Source organism: Mustelus asterias, chromosome 19 (assembly GCF_964213995.1).
Source record: "Mustelus asterias chromosome 19, sMusAst1.hap1.1, whole genome shotgun sequence".
NCBI classification, from domain to species: domain Eukaryota; kingdom Metazoa; phylum Chordata; class Chondrichthyes; order Carcharhiniformes; family Triakidae; genus Mustelus; species Mustelus asterias.
The window spans coordinates 43,685,151-43,707,553 of record NC_135819.1 but is presented as its reverse complement, the minus strand read 5'-3'; the positions used below and the strand labels follow the sequence as shown (position 1 = coordinate 43,707,553).

The 22,403-nt window shown below is 43.8% G+C and overlaps 1 protein-coding gene across 1 annotated transcript in view; it reads right to left on the bottom strand.

Moving 5' to 3' along the window:
* The window catches only part of LOC144507481 (mucin-6-like), a 96,621-nt gene that overhangs the window by 50,594 nt on the left and 23,624 nt on the right, over positions 1–22,403 (bottom strand). Inside the window, exons 16-25 of the mRNA XM_078234606.1 lie at positions 20,961–21,055; positions 19,326–19,452; positions 14,843–15,077; positions 14,706–14,764; positions 14,516–14,613; positions 9,903–10,051; positions 9,671–9,809; positions 6,950–7,054; positions 6,620–6,811; positions 2,868–3,113 (exon numbers count right to left, since the gene is read on the bottom strand). Coding sequence (XP_078090732.1) covers positions 2,868–3,113; positions 6,620–6,811; positions 6,950–7,054; positions 9,671–9,809; positions 9,903–10,051; positions 14,516–14,613; positions 14,706–14,764; positions 14,843–15,077; positions 19,326–19,452; positions 20,961–21,055 — 1,445 coding nt within the window. The remainder of the gene's footprint in view (positions 1–2,867; positions 3,114–6,619; positions 6,812–6,949; positions 7,055–9,670; positions 9,810–9,902; positions 10,052–14,515; positions 14,614–14,705; positions 14,765–14,842; positions 15,078–19,325; positions 19,453–20,960; positions 21,056–22,403) is intronic.

Below are 22,403 nucleotides of genomic sequence, written 5' to 3'. Positions count from 1 at the left end.
GCAGTGTTAATGTAAGCCTTACTTGTGACTAATAAATAAACTTTACCTTTTAAACCACGAGGTCAGTGGTAGTAAACTAACTGGAATAGTACATTAACATGTCTTAATTCTAGCACAGTCAGCACAAGTCTGACCAAGCAAGCTCCTCCCAGGGTAGAGCTTGAGTCCTGGGTCATCTGATCTGTCCATGCCCCCAACATACATATCAGAAAGAATAAAGAAAAAATGTAATACAAAGATTTCCTACTACTACTCAGTCCAAACCAATATTCCCTGTATTTTTTTTGTTTTGCATTGACAGTTTTTTCAACGTGTGGTTCACAGGTGACATTTAACCTGGACCAAGATCTTCCAGGTGGCAGTTGCACATTTGTGTAACTTAGTTGAGCTGTTAGTCAAGGCCTGAATGTACGAGATTCTGCTGTATGCTGGCAGAGGCTGCTTCAATATCAGGGCAGTTGTGAATGAAAAGCAACACTGGTCAATGAACAATCCTACTCTTCAAAATATGGTGCAGAGAAGGTGTTGAGCAAATAGCAGAGGATTATGAGGACTGAGGAAGTCCTAAAAAGATAACTTTGGTGTCAAGTGATTGGCTTCCACCAAAAAAGCGATCACCATACATTGTATCTGGGAAGACTCTGGAAATGTGAATATTCTCCACCTGGCTAATACTGAACTCAAGTGTGCTGGAACTCATTGATGCAAAATTAATTAAATATTGCCTTCATGCTCTTTGGCTGCTACTGTCACATTTCCTCTGGCATTCAGTTCTTATATTGATACCCCAGTAAAGGTTGTGATGGGAAGTGATCTGCAAGTGGATTATTGTTCTAGAATCTGAACTGTGTGTCAATGAGCAGGTTATGGGAGAGGGAGCTAGATGTTGTTTGATGGCACAAGTGGTTTATCCTTCCACCGCCTTACCAAATTTTTGACTGAAGTAGATTGTCCTATCTTTGTGAATAAGATAAGTTTTCCACATTGTTGTGTAGAGAACAGTATCAATGCAGCATTATGACAGTTCAGCTGAAACGGCAGATGGTTCTGAACTCAGGTATTTAGTATTTCAGCCAGTATATTGTCAGGATCCATAGTCTTTGTTGTCTTCGGTGTATTCAACCACTCCTTAAGATCAAGTGAAGTGAAATATATTGGCTGGATAATGGCATAAATGGTCAAGGGAACCTCAAGGAGAGGCAGATTAAGGTAATCAACTCAGCATTTTTTGCAAAAAATGCTTGCTAATGTCAGCCTCATAAACAATGGTTCCCCACAGAAAGTTAATGCCGGGAGTAATGTTGATAGCTTTAAAGTGAGATTTCAGCCCTTCCTTGAATGGAAGTCCCACCTCAAAGAGCTGCCAGCCAACTGGCACCAGCCACCAGGAGTAGTGGGAGCACTCCGGATCTACAGGCAGCTCCCAGTGCTGAAGAGCCCAGGCATATCCAGGGTTTGGAAGCGGTGGATTTGGTGGAGCAGTACTTTTGATAGGTTGAGGGCCCCCAAAGGAGGTCCACCCATATACTTGTTGATACCAGAGATGAGGGGTGTTGATTATGAGGAGAGACTGAGCAGATTGGGTTTGTACTTGTTGGAATTTAGAAGGCTAAGGGGGGATCTTATAGAGACCTATAAGATAATGAAGGGGCTGGATAGGTTAGAGGTGGAGAGATTCTTTCCACTTAGAAAGGAAGCTAGAACTAGAGGGCACAGCCTCAAAATAAAGGGGGGTCAGTTTAGGACAGAGTTGAGGAGGAACTTCTTCTCTCAGAGGGTGATGAATCTCTGGAATTCTCTGCCCACTGAAGTGGTGGAGGCGACCTCGTTGAATATGTTTAAATCACGGATAGATGGATTCCTGATCGGTAAGCAAATTAGGGTTATAGGGATCAGGTGGGTAAGTGGAACTGATCCACTTCAGATCAGCCATGATCTTATTGAATGGCGGGGCAGGCTCGAGGGGCTAGATAGCCTACTCCTGCTCCTATTTCTTATCTTAGAAACTTAGAAACTTAGAAGCCCTACAGCACAGAAAGAGGCCATTTGGCCCATTGAGTCTGCACCGACCACAATCCCACCCAGGCCCTACCCCCTTATCCCTACATATTTACCCACTAATCCCTCTAACCTACGCATCCCAGGACACTAAGGGCAATTTTGGCATGGCCAATCAACCTAACCCGCACATCTTTGGACTGTGGGAGGAAACCGGAGCACCCGGAGGAAACCCACGCAGACACGAGGAGAAAGCGCAAACTCCACACAGACAGTGACCCAAGCCGGGAATCGAACCCAGGTCCCTGGAGCTGTGAAGCAGCAGTGTTAACCACTGTGCTACCGTGCCGCCCTTATGTTCTTATGCTCAAAACCAGCCAATGCAGCTAAAGTGGCCGGGCATCCCACATGGTATGAACCCTTCCTGACATGGGTAAAATACTGGCAACAGCAAGATGAGGCCCTGAGGTCACCATTAATTGCCTCAATAGGCCCAAGTGCAAGTGTAAGTCTGGGGGGGCACGGCAGCACAGTGGTTAGCACTGTTGCCTCACAGTGCTAGGGACCCGGGTTCAATTCCGGCCTTGGGTAACTGTCTGTGTGGAGTTTGCACATTCTCCCGTGTCTATGTTGGTTTCCTCCTGGTGCTCCGGTTTCCTTCCACAGTCAAAGGATGCGCAGGTTAGCTGGATTGCTCATGATACAGTTTTGCTTAGTGTCCAAGGTTGTGTAGGCTAAGTGGATTAGCCATGGTATATGCCCAAGTGCACTCTTGTTATTTTCACTCAAATAATTTGTTTTCATGGCTTTAAATATATCATCAATAATTGTCAAAGTTGCAATGATACACTTGGAACAAAGTTTCTTACCTTATTGTGACATTTTTTAAACACTTGGTTAGCATCTTTAATTATGGCACATTTTCTCTGTGCCCATGGAAAACAAAATGGGTTTCTCTCACAAGGGAAAGTCTGATTCACTGCATTAGAGCAGGACTGTGCAGATTTCCAACTGTTTCCAAATTCAATGGTGTTGATCACGATGGAGTTAGATTTTGTTGTGAGATCATCTTCCGTTATATCGTTGAAATTTCCACAAAGGCCACATACGTTTTTCTGGTGTGAAAGTTACAAATAATCAAAAAAAATTAAGAATACTAATCTGACATTTCAAAATAAATCTTCAGAATCAACTACTTTTGGCTGACATGCTCTGGAGGTCAGAACTACCCATCTACAGAGGAAGACCGTTAATCTGAGAAACTATTTAATCATTGTGATCGTTACATCATCACTTACCTGTGCTCAGATAGCCCATCTCAGCAGATATGGCAGCAACATGAGCTCTGCACTGCTGGACTAGGCAAAGGGACAGGGAAGAACATCAACTTGGATTGTCACAGCTGACCATTAACTGGTGGCCACAGGTAAAGGCCATGTTAGTAAGAGTTGGACTCGCCAACAAACCTGCTGACCTCTCTTCTTTAGGGTCACCTTGAAAGAGTAACCGATTGTCCAGAGCATTAGGTGGGAACAAGTCCCTCTGTGACGCAGTCCAGCATCTTTGCGAAACAAAGACAGAAAGCTGGGAAAATAATATTTTGATCTCTGTGAACTAGTTTGTTGCTGGATTGCATTTATGTCCCTTGACTGGAGGTCATAAAATACTGCTATCTATTCATTAGCAACTAATTATTTTGTTCTAATCTGCAAATATCTGACACCATGCAGGTTAATTTGCTTCTGAGAGTATGCTAGAAATTTGAATGCACATTGTTATTTCAGTTGCTTCTTCAGAGCTTCACATGACAATTTACTTCTCAAATTTAGTTGAGTCATTAATGTTGTTCTCTGCCTCCCATCATACGTTGGAATATAAGAGTAGGGACATTATGCTGCAGTTATGTAAGGCTTTGGCGAGGTCACACATGGGGAAATGTGTGCAATTTTGGTCTCATTACCTAAAGAAGGGTATACATGCCTTAGAGGGGATGTAATGAAAGTTCACTGGATTCCTGTGATAAGGGGTTGAGTCGAATTGGACTACATTCCCTGGGGTTTAGAAGAGTGATAAGTAATCACAGTGAATGTGTAACATTCTTAGAGTCTTTGACAGCCAGGCTTCCCCTGGCTGGAAAGGCTAGAACTAGGTGTCATATTGTCGGTATAAGGGCTAGGCTATTTAGAACTGGAATGAGAAGACATTTCTTCACTCAGAGTATTGGAAATCTTTGGGATTCTCTATCTCACAGCTCTGTGGATGGGCTCAGTCATATATATAACTTGAATATATGAATCTATTTAAGACTAATATTGAAAGATTTTTGGGCACTAAGGGAATCGAAGGAAAATGGGGATAAGATGGGAAAATAGAGAAGAGATAGAAGGGCAGCCATGAACGTCTTGAACACTGAACCAGGCTTGAGACCCATATGGCCTTCTACTTCTTCCATATCTGTTTTACTTACAGATAGAATATACTAATATTGTTGCATTGCTGAACTTCTTCTCCAATGAATAAAAGACATATATAAGGTTGGATCCCAAACATGGGTCCAAGATGACTGAACTGTTATTTTGAAGAATGCTAAGTACTTAATAGCAAAATATTTTTGTACCTAATGTTTTAAGCCTGAAAAAGCCCTCAGTGCAGATGTTAACTACCTTGCTGTCTTCTTTCTGAATGTTTCAGAGATGCATTTACTAGTCATGTGACACCAAGTTCTGGATCATTATCCCATCACAGAGATAGACTCTGACTACATCAAGTGAAATTTCTCCACATATATGATCTTCTTTATTCTTTACTTTTTTACAGGATGGGGAGTCACCAGTGAGGCGGCGGGGGGGTGGTGGTGGTGGAAGAAGGCAAGTTTCACGATTTTGACCCAGCAACAATGAAGAATCAGCAATATATTTCCAAGTCAGGATGGTGAGTGCTTTGAAGAGGAACTTCCAGGTGATATTCCAGGATATTCCCATTTGTCAGCTGCCCTTGTCCTTCTAGCTGGTAGAGATTGTGGGTTTGGACGGTGCTGTCTAAGGACTCTTGGTGAGTTGCTGCAGTGCAAAATGTAGATTGTACACACATCTGCTACTGTTCATCAGCGATGGAGGGAGTGAATGTTTGTGGAAGGGATGCCAATCAAGTGGGCTACTTTATCCAAGATAGTGTCAAGCTTTTTAAGTGTTGTTAGAGCTGCACTCATCCAAACAAGTGGAAAGTATTCCATAACATTTCTGACTTGTGTGTTGTAGATGGAAGACCAACTTTGGGGAGTCAGGAGGGGAGCTACCCACCCCAGGATTCCTAGCCTCTGAACTGCTCTTGGAGCCACAGGATTTATAATCAGTTTCTGGTCAATGGTAACTGCCAGGATGTTGGTAGTGGGGGATTCAATGATGGTAATGCCATTAAGTATCAAGGGGTGATGGTTGGATTTTCTCTCACTGGAAATGACACTTGTGTGGCCCAAATGTTACGTTCCATTTGTCAACCCAAGCCTGGATTTGGTCCAAGTCATGTTGCATTTGGGCATGGACTGCTTCATATTCATTTATGCGATAGCTGTGAATATTTAAGTGATTGTTCGAATACAATTTCAGCACAATATTTCTCTTTGTATGACTCAGCTAACCAATTGACAGGTAACCCTTCGGGCCCAATTTTACCATTGTGTTGCGCCTGTTTTCGGGCGCGAACACTTGGTAAAGTCAGGCGTGAGGCGAGTAGTGTGATCCATGCCTGCCTCCACGCCAGTTCCCCCTTTACCAAGGTCTGAAAATGGTGGAGATCGGGACCACGGGCGAAATGGGCACGACAGCCGTTTAAATGCATTTGCATGCATTTAAATTGACTTAATGGGCTGCACGCCCAACCTTACCAGCACTTCCCCCTTTACCACCGTATTCGCCCATCCAGAATCGGTGCGAAACATATAAGTCCAATTCGGGCACTACGTCAGTGAGGATTAGTGAGGAGGTAAGTGCCGAGTGTCCGACGGCTCTCTGCTTGAGATTGGTGAGGGGGGGTAGTGAAAGGGGGTCCGCTGCCACTCTGCCTGTGATCAGTGGGAGGGAAAGGGGGTCCGCTGCCACTCTGCCTGAGATCAGTGGGGGGGGGAGGGGGGGGGAAGGGCCTGCGATCGGTCTGGGTGGCAGGGGATATGGGGGATAAGGGGGTCAGTAATGTTGTGGGGGTGGGGCAATGTCTGTGGAGGCCGGGGGAGGCATTATCCGGCCCAGGAGGGATGTGGCAGTGGAGTAGCATTCTATCATTTATTTCTGCACATGCGCAGTTGGTGGCGCCGATCGGAGCTGCAGGATTTCGGTCAAGATAAGCCCCGCCCATAGGCCTCTGTAACGCGATTCGGACTCGCTGATATTTTTGCAGGCAGAGTACGTAAGGGGGCACCTCCATTTTAGAACGGGTCTCAAAATCAGATATGAAACTCTCCCAGTTTCAGGTCCGCCCAGCACTTAGAATCAAAATGGTAAAATAGGGCCCTTCATGTCAAACTCATGTTTGGTTACAATTTACATCAATTCGTCTGCTTTCAGAAATGGTGAAGAATCAAAAAGCATTAGTAAGAGAGAATATTTGAACTCAAAACTACACTTACCCTCCATTGTGCATCCAATGTGACTGAGAATCTTGTGTGTTTGTCCCAAATCACAGTGACCCCATTAGAGAACGTAAGGATTAGATACAGCCCGACAGTGTGGAGTGAATAGGAATCTTCTGTGCACTTTCCCTTCTGACTTATATCTTTTAGAACGTTTACTTTGCCATCTTCCAAAACTAGTTCTTTATCCTATAAGAGACAAATGGATTTGAAAACAGGATGCTTTCTAATGTACGTGAGTATTAATGGTCCCAAATGAAATTTGTATTTTGGATACTACTAAAATGGCAACTTAACTACCTAATAATTGTAAATTAGAAAATATACCTGAAATAGAATTTTGATATTCCTGGAACATGTCACTCCATCTTCACAGCATGCAACATTTTCTATTAGTATTTGGAATGTACCTTTCTTCCCCTTGCAATGGTCCTAAAAATGAAGGTAGCTTTAAATAAATATGTCCCACTAAGTATATTCTGTACATTTTCAAATGGCTTAAACACTTCAACAATTAATATTACTCTAGTGTACAATAGTATAATGAGAAGAGTACTCAATACAATTTCAACAATAATCCATTGTTATATTTTAGTACACATGGAGATCAAACTAATTGTCACTGTGCCAGTTTCCCTGACAGAAAACATGTGCAAAGCTCCAATTTAGGCGGGGCATTTACAGTGCCCAATCACTGCAGAGATACCGCAGAAGTGGATGGCACAGTGGTTAGCACTGTTACCTCACAGTGCCAGGGATCCGGGTTCAATTGCTGACTTGGGTCACTGTCTGTGTGGAGTTTGCACGTTCTCCCCGTGTCTGCGTGGGTTTCCTCCAGGTGCTACAGTTTCTTCCCACAGTCCAAAAATGTGCAGGTTAGGTTGATTGTCATGCTAAATTGACCATAGTTTCAGGGGGATTAGCAGGGTAAATATGTGGGTTACGGAGACAGGGTGGGATTGTTGTCGGTGTAGGCTCCATGGGCCGAATGGCCTCCACCTGTACTGTAGGGATTCTATGATTGTAAGTCAACCTAAAACAGACATACGGCTCCTTAAATATGCTAATCTGTAACTGCAAACATTTAGAAAGTACTTATTTGAATGTGGACCCAGGAGAAACTGATATACCCTTCCCAGCTCCATGTTAAATAGTAGGGCTTTTGCCAGTCTCTCCCAAACTCACCTCAGTTGGTGTCTGCCAACTGAAATCCTCCCCACCCTCCCCCCACCCCCACTCCCCAGGGACTACCGAGATACCTCTGTGGCCTCAACTGGTGTTTGTGCCTCTCTCTCACACTGTAGCACTGAGGCCAGCAGACCACTGTGTCTTGGCCCTGCTGCTAACGTTAGTTAAAAAGTTATTAAATGTTGTTCTGTTCAAACTGATTAATTGGAAAAAGAGCTGGGGTGATGGTGTTGATGAGGGGAACTTGTTTAATGCAGTGAGTTGTTCTGATCTGGAATGCACTCATTCAAACACTGATAAAAGCAAGTTCAATTAGAATCATACAATCCCTACAGTGCAGAAAGAGGCCATTTGACCCATCGAGCCTGCACTGACAACAATCCCACCCAGGCTCTATCCCCGCAACCCCACATTTGATTGATTGGCCATGATTAATTACTCCTCCTAATCACTTTGGGACAATTAATCATAGCCAATCAACCTAACCCACACATCTTTGGACTGTGGGAGGAAACTTGACACAGGCACGGGGAGAACGTGCAAACTCCACACAGACAGTGACCCGATGCTGGAAGTGAACCCAGGTTCCTGGCGCTGTGAGGCAGCAGTACTAACTACTGTGCCACTGTGCTGCCCTTAACTTTAAATTGTAACTTTAAAAGGGAATTGGATCAATTTCTAGAGAGGAATATTTTCTAGGGGTGTGGGGAAGGTGCAGGGATTAGTTGGATTGTTCTTTCAGATGCTGACATGAGCACAATGCTCTGAATAGCCCCTTCTGAATCAAATGCTTCTATGATGGCTGACTTGCACGGGACTAGTTTCTTCTCATAAACTCTGAAAGATTGCACACATACACAAAAGTCAAAAAGGGTGGTAATGCAGCCACGGTCAGCATCATTGGAACGGATGGAAAACAAAGCGCAATATGGCCATCAGAGCCTTCCAGCTCCACACTTTCATTACTCAATGGCAAGGCTGCGATATGGGCGGACCACAGTTTTGCTATTTGCTGTTGATGAGTGCTTCAACAACCTTTAAGGTAAAGGTAAAGTGAGAAGAGGATGAACTATTTCTCGCAGAGGATAGTGAATTTGTGGAACTTGCTGTCCCATAGCACGGTGGAGTTTGAATCGTTGAATGGTTTCAAGAAGGAGATAGACATATTTCTAATGAAAAAAGGGCTAAGGGGAAATGGGAACAGGTGGGGAGGTGGATTTGACACCATGGAGAGATCAGTCATGATCTGATTGAATGGCGGAGCAGGCTTGAAGGACTCAATTTGCCTACTTCTGCTCCTAATTCTTATGAATTTCTGACATCCCATTATGAAAGCAACTCCCCCATCTACCAGGGAGTGAATGAGTGAGTGAGTGAGTGAGTGAGTGAGTGAGTGAGTGAGTGAGTGAGTGAGTGAGTGAGTGAGTGAGTGAGTGAGCGAGCGAGAGAGAGAGAGAGAGAGAGAGAGAGAGAGAGCGAGAGAGAGCGAGCGAGTCCACCTCTGGGAAAACTCAAGGCGGTGGAAAGACATCATGAAGTTGACATGACATGCAGTGTTACAAATTTTCTAAGTATAATCCCCCCACTCCATTCCGCCACCACCCCCCCCCCCCCCCCCCCCCCACCCCCACCTCAAAAGCCACCTCTGCTCTGCAGGGCTGGACAAGTTCAGCCTGCTCAGTGATTCGTTACCAATCTGCTCATATCAAGGCTTTTATTTTTGTGTCTGCACCATATCACTATTCTTCAGGAATTGTAATATCTGCTTAGAATCTTAATGTAGCCTCAGCTAAAATCAATGCAAAGACATAATTCACTTCCTACTATTAGGAAGTCAAGTATTTAACCATGGTAACTCACTTGAACAAATATATATTCGCAGTTACCCTCATAGGAGTAGCGCATCGCATCAAATGTTGTGAAATGGCCTTCACCATAAACCTTGCAGGTCTTTGGACATTGTTTCTGAGTACAATTCCAAGTTCCACCCAGGCAGGTGCTGCAGCATAAAAAACAAAGATATTGGGTTCTATAACATTAAGGTGCCTTTAACATATGAAATTTATCAATTTTGACATACGTTGAATCTCACCATTTGTTGCAATCCTTTATGATTACGTGTCCTTCAGTATGACTCTCTCCTTCAAATAAACAAGGGCATTTTTCATACAATACACACTTCCCATTTTCATCTTCAGCTTTGCCAACTGGGCAGATGCAGCCAGGAACACATGGATCTGACTGTTAGAAAGGAGAAATTCCACAGTCACTCCTCTATTGTTTAATATTGATGTCAAGTAACATGAAAAATATATAAACATACGCTTATCAATGATGCCGTACTTAGGTCGCAATTACGGAATAAGGAAAACACGCACTCATGCACTTACGCACACACACGCACACACTTTAATAGTCGTAAGAGCCAGCCACATGAACCCTCAAAGCCCCTTCAGCCATTTAATAACCATTCATGGTTTAAGTGGTTAAACTCCACTTTTCCCCATATCCTAGTCTTGACTATAATGAGCCTCGGAACAGAATTTCAGAGATTCATAATGTTTTGAGTGAAGAAACTTCTTCTCGTGCCATTTCTAAATGACCAGCTCCTTATTCTGACACCATTCTGGCTCAGGGGCCAAAGAGCTTCTACAAATACATAAAGGGCAAAAGAGTAACAAGGGGGAGAGTAGGGCCTCTTAAGGATCAACAAGGTCATCTATGTGCAGATCCACAAGAGATGGGTGAGATCCTGAATGAATATTTCTCATCAGTATTTACTGTTGAGAAAAACATGGATGTGAGGGAACATGGAGAAATAAATAGTGATGTCTTGAGAAGTAAACATATTACAGAGAAGGAGGTGCTGGAAGTCTTAAAGCGCATCAAGGAAGAGAAATCCTCGGGAGCTGATGTGGTGTATCCCAGGACATTGTGGGAGGCTAGGGAGGAAATTGCAGGTCCCCTAGCCGAGATATTTGAATCATCGATAGTCACGGGTGAGGTGCCTGAAGATTGGAGAGTGGCAAATGTTGTACCTTTGTTTAAAAAGGGCGGCAGGGAAAAGCCTGGGAACTACAGGCCAGTGAGCCTCACATCTGTGGTAGGTAAATTGTTGGAAGGTATTTTGAGAGACAGGATCTACAGGCATTTAGAGAGGCAAGGACTGATTAGGGACAGTCAGCATGGCTTTGTGAGTGGAAAATCATGTCTCACAAATTTGATTGAGTTTTTTGAAGGGGTAACCAAGTAGGTAGATGAGGGCAGTGCAGTTGGTGTTGTCTACATGGACTTTAGCAAGGCCTTTGACAAGGTACCGCATGGCAGATTGTTGCATAAGGTTAAATCTCACGGGACCCAGGGTGAGGTATCTAAATGGATACAAAATTGGCTTCTTGACAGAAGCCAGAGGGTGGTTGTAGAGAGTTGTTTTTCAAACTGGAGGCCTGTGACCAGCGGTGTGCCTCAGGGATCAGTGCTGGGTCCACTGTTATTTGTCATTTATATTAATGATTTGGATGAGAATATAGGGGGCATGGTTAGTAAGTTTGCACATGACACTAAGATTGGTGGCATAGTGGACAGTGAAGAAAGTTATCTCCAATTGCAACGGGATCTTGATCAATTGGGCCAGTGGGCTGAAGAATGGCAAATGGAGTTTAATTTAGACAAATGCGAGGTGATGCATTTTGGTAGATTGAACCAAGGCAGGACTTACTCAGTTAATGGTAGGGGTGTTGGGGAGAGTTACAGAACAAAGAGATCTAGGGATACATGTTCATAGCTCCTTGAAAGTGGAGTCACAGGTGGACAGAGTGGTGAAGAAGGCATTCGGCATGCTTGGTTTCATCGGTCAGAACATCGAATACGGGAGTTGGAATGTCTTGTTGAAGTTGTACAAGACATTGGTAAGGCCACACTTGGAATACTGTGTGCAATTCTGGTCACCCTATTATAGAAAGGATATTATTAAACTAGAAAGAGTGCAGAAAAGATTTACTCGGATGCTACCAGGACTTGATGGATTGCGTTATAAGGAGAGGCTGGATAGACTGGGACTTGTTTCTCTGGAGCGTAGGAGGCTGAGGGGTGATCTTATAGAGGTGTATAAAATAATGCGGGGCACAGATCAGCTAGATAGTCAATATCTTTTCCCAAAGGTAGGCGAGTCTTAAACTAGAGGGCATAGGTTTAAGGTGAGAGGGGAGAGATACAAAAGTGTTCAGAGGGGCAGTTTTTTCACACAGAGGGTGGTAGGTGTCTGGAACAAGCTGCCAGAGGTAGTAGTAGAGGCGGGTACAATTTTGTCTTTTAAAAAGCGTTTAGATAGTTACATGGGTACAATGGGTATAGAGGGATATGGGCCAAATGCAGGCAATTGGGATTAGCTTAGGGGTTTAAAAAAAAATGGGTGGCATGGACAAGTTGGGCTGAAGGGCCTGTTTCCATGCTGTAAACCTCTATGATTCTATGACTCTATGAGCCCTTTAAAAATGGCGGGCAGATTCCCATTCTGGGATTTCCAATCCCATTTCTAGGCTTTCTAATTTTCAGGAATGCCTTTAAAGCATGGAGGCCAGATCCTGTCAAGTGCCCACAACTGGCACTCCTGAACAGGTCAGCTCCATTGTGAGGATAGGCATGCCCTATTCCAATGCAATTTTCATGGAGTCAACTCCTATGTCCTCTCATGCCTCCTATGTCAAACTCTGCACCTTCTTTCCAGACCCCCGGAACCCTTGGAACTTGTGTCAACAAACTTGTGAGAATGATCGGAGATTAGGGAGCCTAAGCTGCCAATCGAACAATGTTCCCTCTGGAGTGCAGCCATTGTAATAACAACCTGGGCTCTTAGCCAAGTCTCAAGTTGTACACATGCTACTATAGATGGTGTTCATTGTTTCTAGCACATGTACAGTGGATTGATGGACACGGAAATATCAGAGCTTAGCTTAGGGAATATGAGGAAATACAGGAAATGGGTGGAAGGGCAGAGTTCAGCATAGGGGGCTTGAAGGGGTCTGATAGGTGGATGGGGAGCATGAGATGGCATGGAAGGGGAAGGAGAATGGAGGGTGAAGGGGGTGTGAAGGATGAGGGCTTGAGAGCCTTTGTGTTTCTTTTCCACTGGGACAAAGCTCTGGTGGCTGCATCCGCACTTCTTCCTGGGTCAGCTGGCCAGATTCCAGCCCAGGCCCAGCCTCTAGCAATGTATATACCATGTCTGTGGCACTTCCTCCTCGGCCGAGCAAGTGGAGCTGGGAATTTTCCCAAGTCCCCTTATCTACCTCGGGGATAAAAATCCAGAGCCAAGACTTGAGTTCTAGACTCTCTCAGCATCTAAGCTGTCATGATCTAAGAATTTTATACATTTCACCGAAAGTACATCTCATTCTTCTGAACTCCAGAGAATATAGATCTGTTCTGTGCCATTGCTCCTAATAAGACAGCTGTTTCACCCCAAGAATCAACTTAATGTACCTTCATGCACCCCCTCTAAGGCAATTTTGCCCTTCCTTAAGTAAGAAGACCAAAACAGTATAGAGTACTCCACTTGTGTTCTCATCAAATTATTAAATAATTTCAGAAAGACCTCTTTCCTCTTAGTCGTCAACCCTCTGCAAATTAGATTTAAATACAAGTTATTTTTCTAATTCCTTGTTATACCTGAATGTTAGCTCTATGTGATGGTTCCAAATCTCTCTACATATTTAGCAGTTTCACCCGTTAAAAAATATTCTGCCTTTCTAATCTTCCTCCCAATGTGGACAATTTCACATTTTTCCACATTGTATTCTGCCACCTTCTAACCCAATCATTCGACAAGGTGCTATCTCTCTGTGTCCAGCTGACAACATACTTTCCCACATAATTTTGTGTCATCAACAAACTTAGGTACATTACATTCAGTCTCCTCGTCCAAGTCATTAAATATGGATTGTAAATAGCTCAGGGCCAAAGACTGAACCTTGTGGCACTCAACTAATTACTATCTGCCAACTAGAAAATGAACCATTCATACTCATAGTTTTCTATCCATTAACCAATCCTCAATCCGTGCTAACGTTTTACACCTTATCGCTAATATATTACCCAATGCCTAATCTTGTGTTGCAACACTCTAAAACCCCTCCCAACTGGCAGAATATTCAGTCCTGCTGGAGTAAACAGCAATTTAAATTGCTCACTGCATCTACCGGTGGGGAGCCAGCCATGGCGGGGCCATAAACTCCTGGCTTAAATATATTTCATCCACTGACTCCCTCTTTTCTACACCCTTAGAAAACTGTCAAATATAATTTCCTCTTCATGAGCACATGCTGACCCTGCCTCATCATATTATGGTTTTCTAAGTGCCCTTAGGTCCTATTCTTGTCATTGCCATTAATCTGAAGCTAACCAGTCTAGAGTTCCCCTGTTTTCTCCTTCCCTCCTTAAACAGCTGGATTATATTTACTATCTTCGTAACCACGGAGATTACTCTAGAATCTACGCATTTCCAGAAATTCTAAATCTGTGATCATGAAAGATTATCTTGAAAAACTTCACAATGTAACGAGAGAATTTTGTTCTGTCTTTGTCAACAGATCGAAATATATCCCCCATTGTTTACAATCGCTTGTTGGAATATTTTATGTTCGTCTTCTATGTTGTATGCAAGTACGATGGGCTCTTTACAAGCTTGTATTGTTGGATGTCACTTACACATGGTAAATTCAAGTTGCTGCATTTCTTCCCACAGTATTTCCGATCTTCGTTTCCAGCCCTTGAACAATTAAAATATTCCTTATCCACAGGACACCCTAATGGAAACAGAAAATGAAGGAAATTGTGTCATACAGGTTCTAATTCACGCTTCCAGTAATGACAGCTTTAAAAGATATTAATAATTTACCTGGACTTGGTGTTGTCAAAGGAACCAGATGGCAAGTAATGACTCCTCCTACACAAAAACTGAAGAGAGAAAAGGTAAGGGTCTCTTTTCATATGTTTAATAATACAACTTTGGTACACCGTGACAAGTATGCTTACCAGCCATCAACACTCTCTCCAGATGCAATGTACATGCCCTTGTAGTAACATGAGCAGTCTCCCTTATCAACACAGAGCCCATTTTCGTCCATGTACTTTCCATTAGGACAGCCACATCCGTAAACTGCAACATCGTTAACGCTACAGGTGAAGTCTGTTTTGCCCAGAAATCTGCAGGTCCGCTTGCAGGCAATCATGTCATTGTCAAAAACCTGGTTCTTCTCACAAGTTGTATCTAGAAACAGACACCACTAGTGTCAGATTACATTTGAATACTGATGAAAGTGAAAGGTAAGCAAGAAGCATTCTCCGCCGCAAACAGAAAATGCTGGAAAATCTCAGCAGGTCTAACAACATCTGTGGAGAGGGGATAGAGCTAATGGGCCTTATTTTACCATTTTGATTCTAGGTGCTGAGCAGACTTGAAACTGGGAGTGTTTCAGATCCGACTTTTAGATCTGTTCTGAGGCGCCCCCATACACACTCTGCCTGAAAAAATATCAGCGAGTCTGAAGCACGCTGCACAAGCTTGTGGGCGGGGCTTAACACACCTGAAACCCTGCAGCTCCGATCGGCACCTCCAACTGCGCATGTGCAGAAAAACAATGACAGAATGCTGCTCCCTGCCACATCCCCTCCGGACCAGATAATGCCTCCCCCTGGCCCCCACAGACATTGCCCCACATCCCCCTTATCCCCCCACTGCCCCACCACCCAGATCAATCACAGACCCCTTCCCCTCCCCTCACCCCACTGATCTCAGACAGAGTGGCAGCGGACTCCCCTTCCCCGATATCAGGCAAAGTGGCAGCAGACCCCCCCTTCCCCTCCACTGATCTCAGGCAGAGTGGCAGCGGACCCCCCTGCCCCCCCCCAACCAATCTCAAGCAGAGAGCCGTCGGAAGCTAGGCACTTACCTCCTCACTAACCCCCACTAATGGAGCGCCTGTATCGGACTTATTTGGAGCATGTCTGTTTCGCGCTGATCCCAGATGGGCGAATTAGGTGGCGAATGGGGGAGTGCCGGTAAAGTTGTCGTGGCCATTTCCGGGCCTTGGTAAAGGGAGAACCGGCGCGGAGGTGGGCGCGGATCGCGCTACTCGCCTCGTGCCCAAACTTTACCAAGTTTTCACACTCGAAAACGGGCACAACGCGATGGTAAAATCAGGCCCAACGTTTCAAGTCTGGATGACTCTTTGTCAGACCCTGACTCTTCGTTCAGCTCTGAAAAAAGGTCATCCAGACTCAAAACATTGGCTCCATTATCTCTCCGCAGATGCTGTCATACCTGCTGAGATTTTCCAGCATTTTCTGTTTCTGCTTCAGATTCCTGCATCCGCAGTATCTTGCCTTTAGCATTCTCCACCACATTCAGCCAGATGTGCCGAGTAGATGATCCCCTTCGGCTTTCTCCTGAGGACCCCACTTTGACTATCAATGGCCCATTTGATTCATTTGTCATGATATGGCAAAATGACTGAGCATACAGGATACAGATTGGCACTGCCAGATTTGCACTGACAGACAGCAGTGTCAACCTGTGCCAAGGGCAGTGCTACTTGTGCCTGCGGGCAGTTCCAAGGCACTTCCCTGACATGTCCTTCTCCCGTTCCACCCCCCACCACCCCACGTGGCCTAGCCTTATCATGGTGCCCCTGGTGGGTTCCCCTTGACTGATTCGCGTTTTTATATAACTGTTGTAAACCTCGGCGATGTGACGTCATTTTGGCGAGGTACGAATATTCAGTGAGAGGGGATCATGTGGCTGGAAAGTCCTTTAATTATGTTAAAATGTTTTGAAATATATTGAAATGATGTGAACTTTGTCACGTCACCAGCAAGGGCAGGAAAAGGCAGGAAATGAGATTCCGCTGGTGAGAACCTCGTCTCCCCATTCTTGCAGGATTTTGGGCCTGTATCGCTATTTATGCTAACGGTGAACATGGGCTCAAAATCACCACTGATGAATGCACAGAGTTCAGTTTCATGTGCAATTCCTTAGATAATGACACAGTCATGTGTATTCTAGGCCTGGGCTGATCAGGGGAAAATATTAACTAATTGACCAGCAATGACCATCTCCAATAAGAGTGTCTAACCTCACCTTATCTTAGAATCTTAGAAACCCTACAGCACAGAAAGAGGCCATTCGGCCCATCGAGTCTGCACCGACCACAATCCCACCCAGGCCCTACCCCCATATCCCTACATATTTACCCACTAATCCCTCTAACCTACGCATCCCAGGACACTAAGAGCAATTTTAGCATGGCCAATCAACCTAACCCGCACATCTTTGGACTGTGGGAGGAAACCGGAGCACCCGGAGGAAACCCACGCAGACACGAGGAGAATGTGCAAACTCCACACAGACAGTGACCCAAGCCGGGAATCGAACCCAGGTCCCTGGAGCTGTGAAGCAGCAGTGCTAACCACTGTGCTACCGTGCCGCCTGACATTCAATTACATTATCATTATTGACTGCTCTACCATCAATATCCTGGGCATCACTATTGACCTCAAACCAAACTGGGTCCGCCATGACTTCAAGAACAGGTCAGAGACTGGGAATTCTGTGGCATGTTTCTCTCCCCATGATTTCCCAAAATCTGTCCACAGGGCACAAGTCAGAAGTGTGGTGAAATACTCACATGCATGGATATGTACAGTTCCAACATCATACACATATATGAATTAGGCAGTAAGCCACTTGGCCTTTTGAACCCACTCAGGCATTCAGTAAGACCATGGTTGATCTGATTTTAACATCAACTGATTCCTACCTACGTTCATGCAAGACACTCAACATGAACAAGGGGAAAACAGCCTGCTTGATCTGCACCCCATCCACTACCTGAAAAGTCATCCCTTCCACCATCAGTGCATAGTGGCAGCAGTGTATACCATCTACAAGATGCACTGAAACAACTCATTAAGGCTCCATCGACAGCAACTTCCAAACCTGTGAGCCTTTCCCATCTAGCTAGACAAGGGCTTGAGAATATCAAGATGTATACCATCCTGGCATGGAAATATATCAGCATTCATCTATCATCTTTGACTCCTTATCATTCAGCACCGAGGGAGAGCCAGCGCTATAGGGGATGCAGGCGTTCAAGAAGGGGATTACCACCACCTTCTCAAAGGCAGTTGAGTTATGCAATAAATGCTGGCCTGGCATTTATCATTTAAATAATTAAATAATCCCTTAAATAATTACATTTAAAAAACCATCAACAGTCAATACATTTTACTCCGCAATGAAAATGTCTGCTGAAAGATTTCAGTTAGCAGTTTATTTCAGCCTACATGGTAATCTCTTCACTATCCGGGGCTTATTTTAGTTAAGGATCACCCCTGAATAAAATCAAAGTTTTTTTTTGCCCTAAACTCTAATTCTGTTCCATTTATATGAGAGGTTCTTAGATTTTGCTGCTTACAAAACATGGCATGGTGGCACAGTGGTTAGCACTGCTGCCTCACAGCGCCAGGGACCTGAGTTCGATTCCTGGTTTGGGTCACTGTCTGTGTGGAGTTTGCATGTTCTCCCCATGTCTGTGTGGGTTTCCTCCGGGTGCTCCGGCTCCCTCCCACAGTCTGAAAGACGTATTGGTTAGGTGCATTGGCCATGCTAAATTCTCCTTCAGTGTACCCACACAGGCGCCAGAATGTGGCTACTAGGGGATTTTCACGGTAACTTCATTGCAGTGTTAATGTAAGCCTACTCGTGACACTAATAAATAAACTTTAAAAAAAGTTCTGACAATTGGTTAGTTTTCTTCTGAATTGGTCAAATGTCACTCTATCCAATTTGTCATTTTCTACTTTTCTTATCCACCAATCACGCTACATAAAACCCCCTTCTTTCCAACTTCGATTTCTTTCCAGGAATTCCACCAAAATGTTTTGCCAATCATATTCTATAGAAAACAATGATCCAATAGTTTTTAACCAACCTACGATATATTCCTAAAATAACATTCAAATCATCACAAATAAATATGATGCATTCAACAATTCAGGCAAAAAACAATTCAACAATGTTCTCACACTATTTTCTAGTTTCTCTAGCTCACTCAGTGACCCAAAGCACCCTACTGATCTCATGAACATCGCTGAAAACAGTGCAGAAGCATGGAACCTAGCCAATTCAGATGTCAGATTGAAGAACGAAAAGGACCAATTTGTTGAAGTAGTTGCTGTAGTACTAGTTTATTATATGAAGATCTCAAACCCGTTATCTATTAAATCTTGAATCCATCATGGAAGAACTTCCTGCCAAATTCGAGTGCATTTTCACAAAAAAAAGAAACAAAATGTGCAGATATTAGGGCACATCATCAATCGATAACCATCTGGATATGGGCTCTAGGCATCAATAAACATATATTCATTTGTAACTTCTATAAATTGAGTTCAAGCAACTAATTCTGTCTGCAGAAACTGGTGCGAAATTCTATGAAAGATAGATATTCCAACTTACTGCAAACGTCTCCAGCCCATTTCCTCAGGAGGACACCTCTTTCTGCACATGCATGAACATAGGCTCCGAGTGCGGCACAGATGCAGTGATCAACATTCTGACAGGTGCAGATGGAGCTCTTACACATCTTTAAAGCAAGTACAATTAAAATGATCATTTTCTTCTTTTATCTTTGGTAACTTAATGCATATTTTGCAAATCTCTCGAGTTAATCGAATCGCAGAATCACAATGCCAGAATGTGCTAGGAGTCAAATAATTTTTCAAAGTATATCGGGGTCGAATTCCACTATTGAGCAATCGACTGTTGGAGTGCACTGATTGCCTGTCCATCCTGCCCATGAGAAGGTCCTGATGGTTTTGATGGCTTGGCATCATGTAGGGAGCTGCTGGGCACCAAAGAGGTGGCCTGAAGCAACTTGCCAATTTGTGACTCTTTATCAAGCTGTGATGACTGCTGCAAGATGAGCTGTGAGGGCATCATGGTCACAGAGGGTGGGGTGTGAGGTGCCAGGGAAATAGCAGCCCGGATTGTTTTTTTTTGCAAGCATCTGTGCTGCTCAGGGGCCCACAGAGGTAATATAACACAATGCAGACTTCCACCAGTTCTGAGTTAGTGCAGTAACTGGGATCCTATTAACACAATACAAATTTATTTATTACACAGACCCTCTTGCATGAAACAGGTGAGCCCATTGGAGACCTGGCAGTCGGCTCGTTCATTTTCTATGTTATTTTTGAGAGTTTTTGATGACTTCCACTCTATTTTTCCCCACAATGCATCCTGGTGTAATGGACCAACAGGTGACATGTGTTTGTCTGTATCAGTATCATTCCATTTACCATAAAATTCCAAGTGACATTGTCATGTGACTAATAAAACATGTGTAACATCTGGTCCTGCAGCTGTCAATGGGATTTGCCATTGGAGCCACCCCACGCAGCCAGGAAACCTGCGGGCCGGCGGGGCGGGGAGGGTGCTACCAGCGGGAACAGAAAATCCCAGAGAATCTTGGCCTTTACGTTCCTTGCATTCTTTGGAATTTTATAACTGCTGCAGCTTTGGTGGGGGAGAAATTAATTTTTGAAATAGCGCCCTGAATTGTTAGCTCAGTATATTACCTTTCCTTATAGATTCCTCTATCTGAGTTACTTTAATATTTGAGCAAGGGGCCGGACTTTTCCGACCTCAACCACAGCTGGGATTCTTCGGTCTCACTGATGTGAATGGAAATTTGGCTGAGTGCAGTCATAGGAATATAACTACATTAACGTACTGAAGGAATATTCTCCCTTATACAATAAATGCCTGATTTTTGTAATACATTTTACTGCCAGTAATTTATCAAATAATTATCGGACCATTTTATATCTTGTTTAATCCATGTCTCTATTTAGTGTTCCACAGGTGTTAAGTATAGGCCAGGATTCCCCAGCCATTCACATTGACGGAATTCCCAATGACAGCAGTGGGTTGAGAGGATCCCACCACAGGTGGTGACGCGCTGCCTCCCGCCTCCAAGAGAAATACTGACAGGGAGAGAAGAGAATCTCGTCCAAAGACTGTGCCATTTCATTTGATTTTTGATTCTGAAATGTATTCACTCACACACTTTTGCAAAATATTCCCACTTACCTCATAGTATTTTTGGTAATCTACTAACGAATGGCATTTACCAAAAACGCTGTTGTGGTCAAGCAGCACGGAGCAATGTTGTTTTGCATAGATATCTGCAACAAATACGAAGATGTGATTGCTTACATCCCAGTGTGGAATACATTGAATTCAGATGATTCAGCAACTGAACCTAATACAAATATAGTGAGAATAAATCATACCTCAATCAAAGCAATTTGAGATATCATGAGGTGTGGATTGAAAATTCCACTTCTGACTATAAATGCGACCAAAAACATGTTTGCTATTGAAATGGTTATAGCAATTTTCAAATGGATTGCTTTCAAGTATTTGTTTTGCGAGAAAACAATTTTAACTGTTCAGTGTAAACATTGAAGTGAAAAAAATAAAAAAATTCAGCTGGCCAGTTTCAGTGCACAATTGCTGGGGGTAAATATCTGAATGGCTGCTGAGCAAAAGATGTCAATGTTGTTAAGCATAAGACTTGGGCACCACTCCTCATCTATGCCAGAACAACAACTGCAGTATATCTATCGCCTGGAGCAATATGTGCTCTGAACTATCCATCTTCTGTGCTGCAAGGTCCACCTCTCCAGCTACAATGCAATAAAACCTTGGATGCCCATTTATCACAAGGTCTCAGACTGCTATGGTACACATCTTCTCTTTAGTTAAACTCACAGGCCGGGTCTGACACAACGCAATCCTACAAAGCAATGTGCCATTCAGTCTCATTCTTCACATGTTTTTCCTAAAACGCTTGGCTTCAGGGTTCAGAATGGGCATTACCATGATCATAAATCATTATCATAATTATGCGTAGCTTCAGACACAGTTCCCAACAGGAGCTGGGAGAGCGATGATGAAAAATTACAGGGCAGTGAAATCTTACGTGATAGATTGTTACAGGGAAAAGAGTAGCATAAGGCCACTAAAATCCTTACAGACATGGGAAAGGCTCAGAGAAACTTGATTTCACTGACAGTTTTGTCAAGTCTGAAAAGGAAAAAGAGCTATTAGGTGTGGCAAGTAAAAAGAAAGGGAAAAAAACTCAAGATGCCGGCACAAGAAGTAATGGAGCATTGCAGCACCTGACTTCCTGCATGAGGCGTGCAGGAGTGAAGGGGGAGCTTCATGGTCTGATCACGTCACTCCCAGTGCTTCTCTGCTGTCAGGTCAAACACATTAGGCTAAAACTGACTGTTGTTATTGGATGCACCTGCCCCTGGTTATATGGTGAGCAGGTGTACTTGCAACAGGTGGTGAACAAACGACATCAAGTTCTTCAGTGACAAGTGAGATTGCCTCCATCATGATACTGCAAAGTTGGTGTTCTGAGAAAACATTGACCAGTCAGTCACTTTTATTGGTGATGCTAGAGACAATTTGTCCAGTTTCCTTTAGAAATTGAAATCTCTGTACTAACCATCATCAATATTG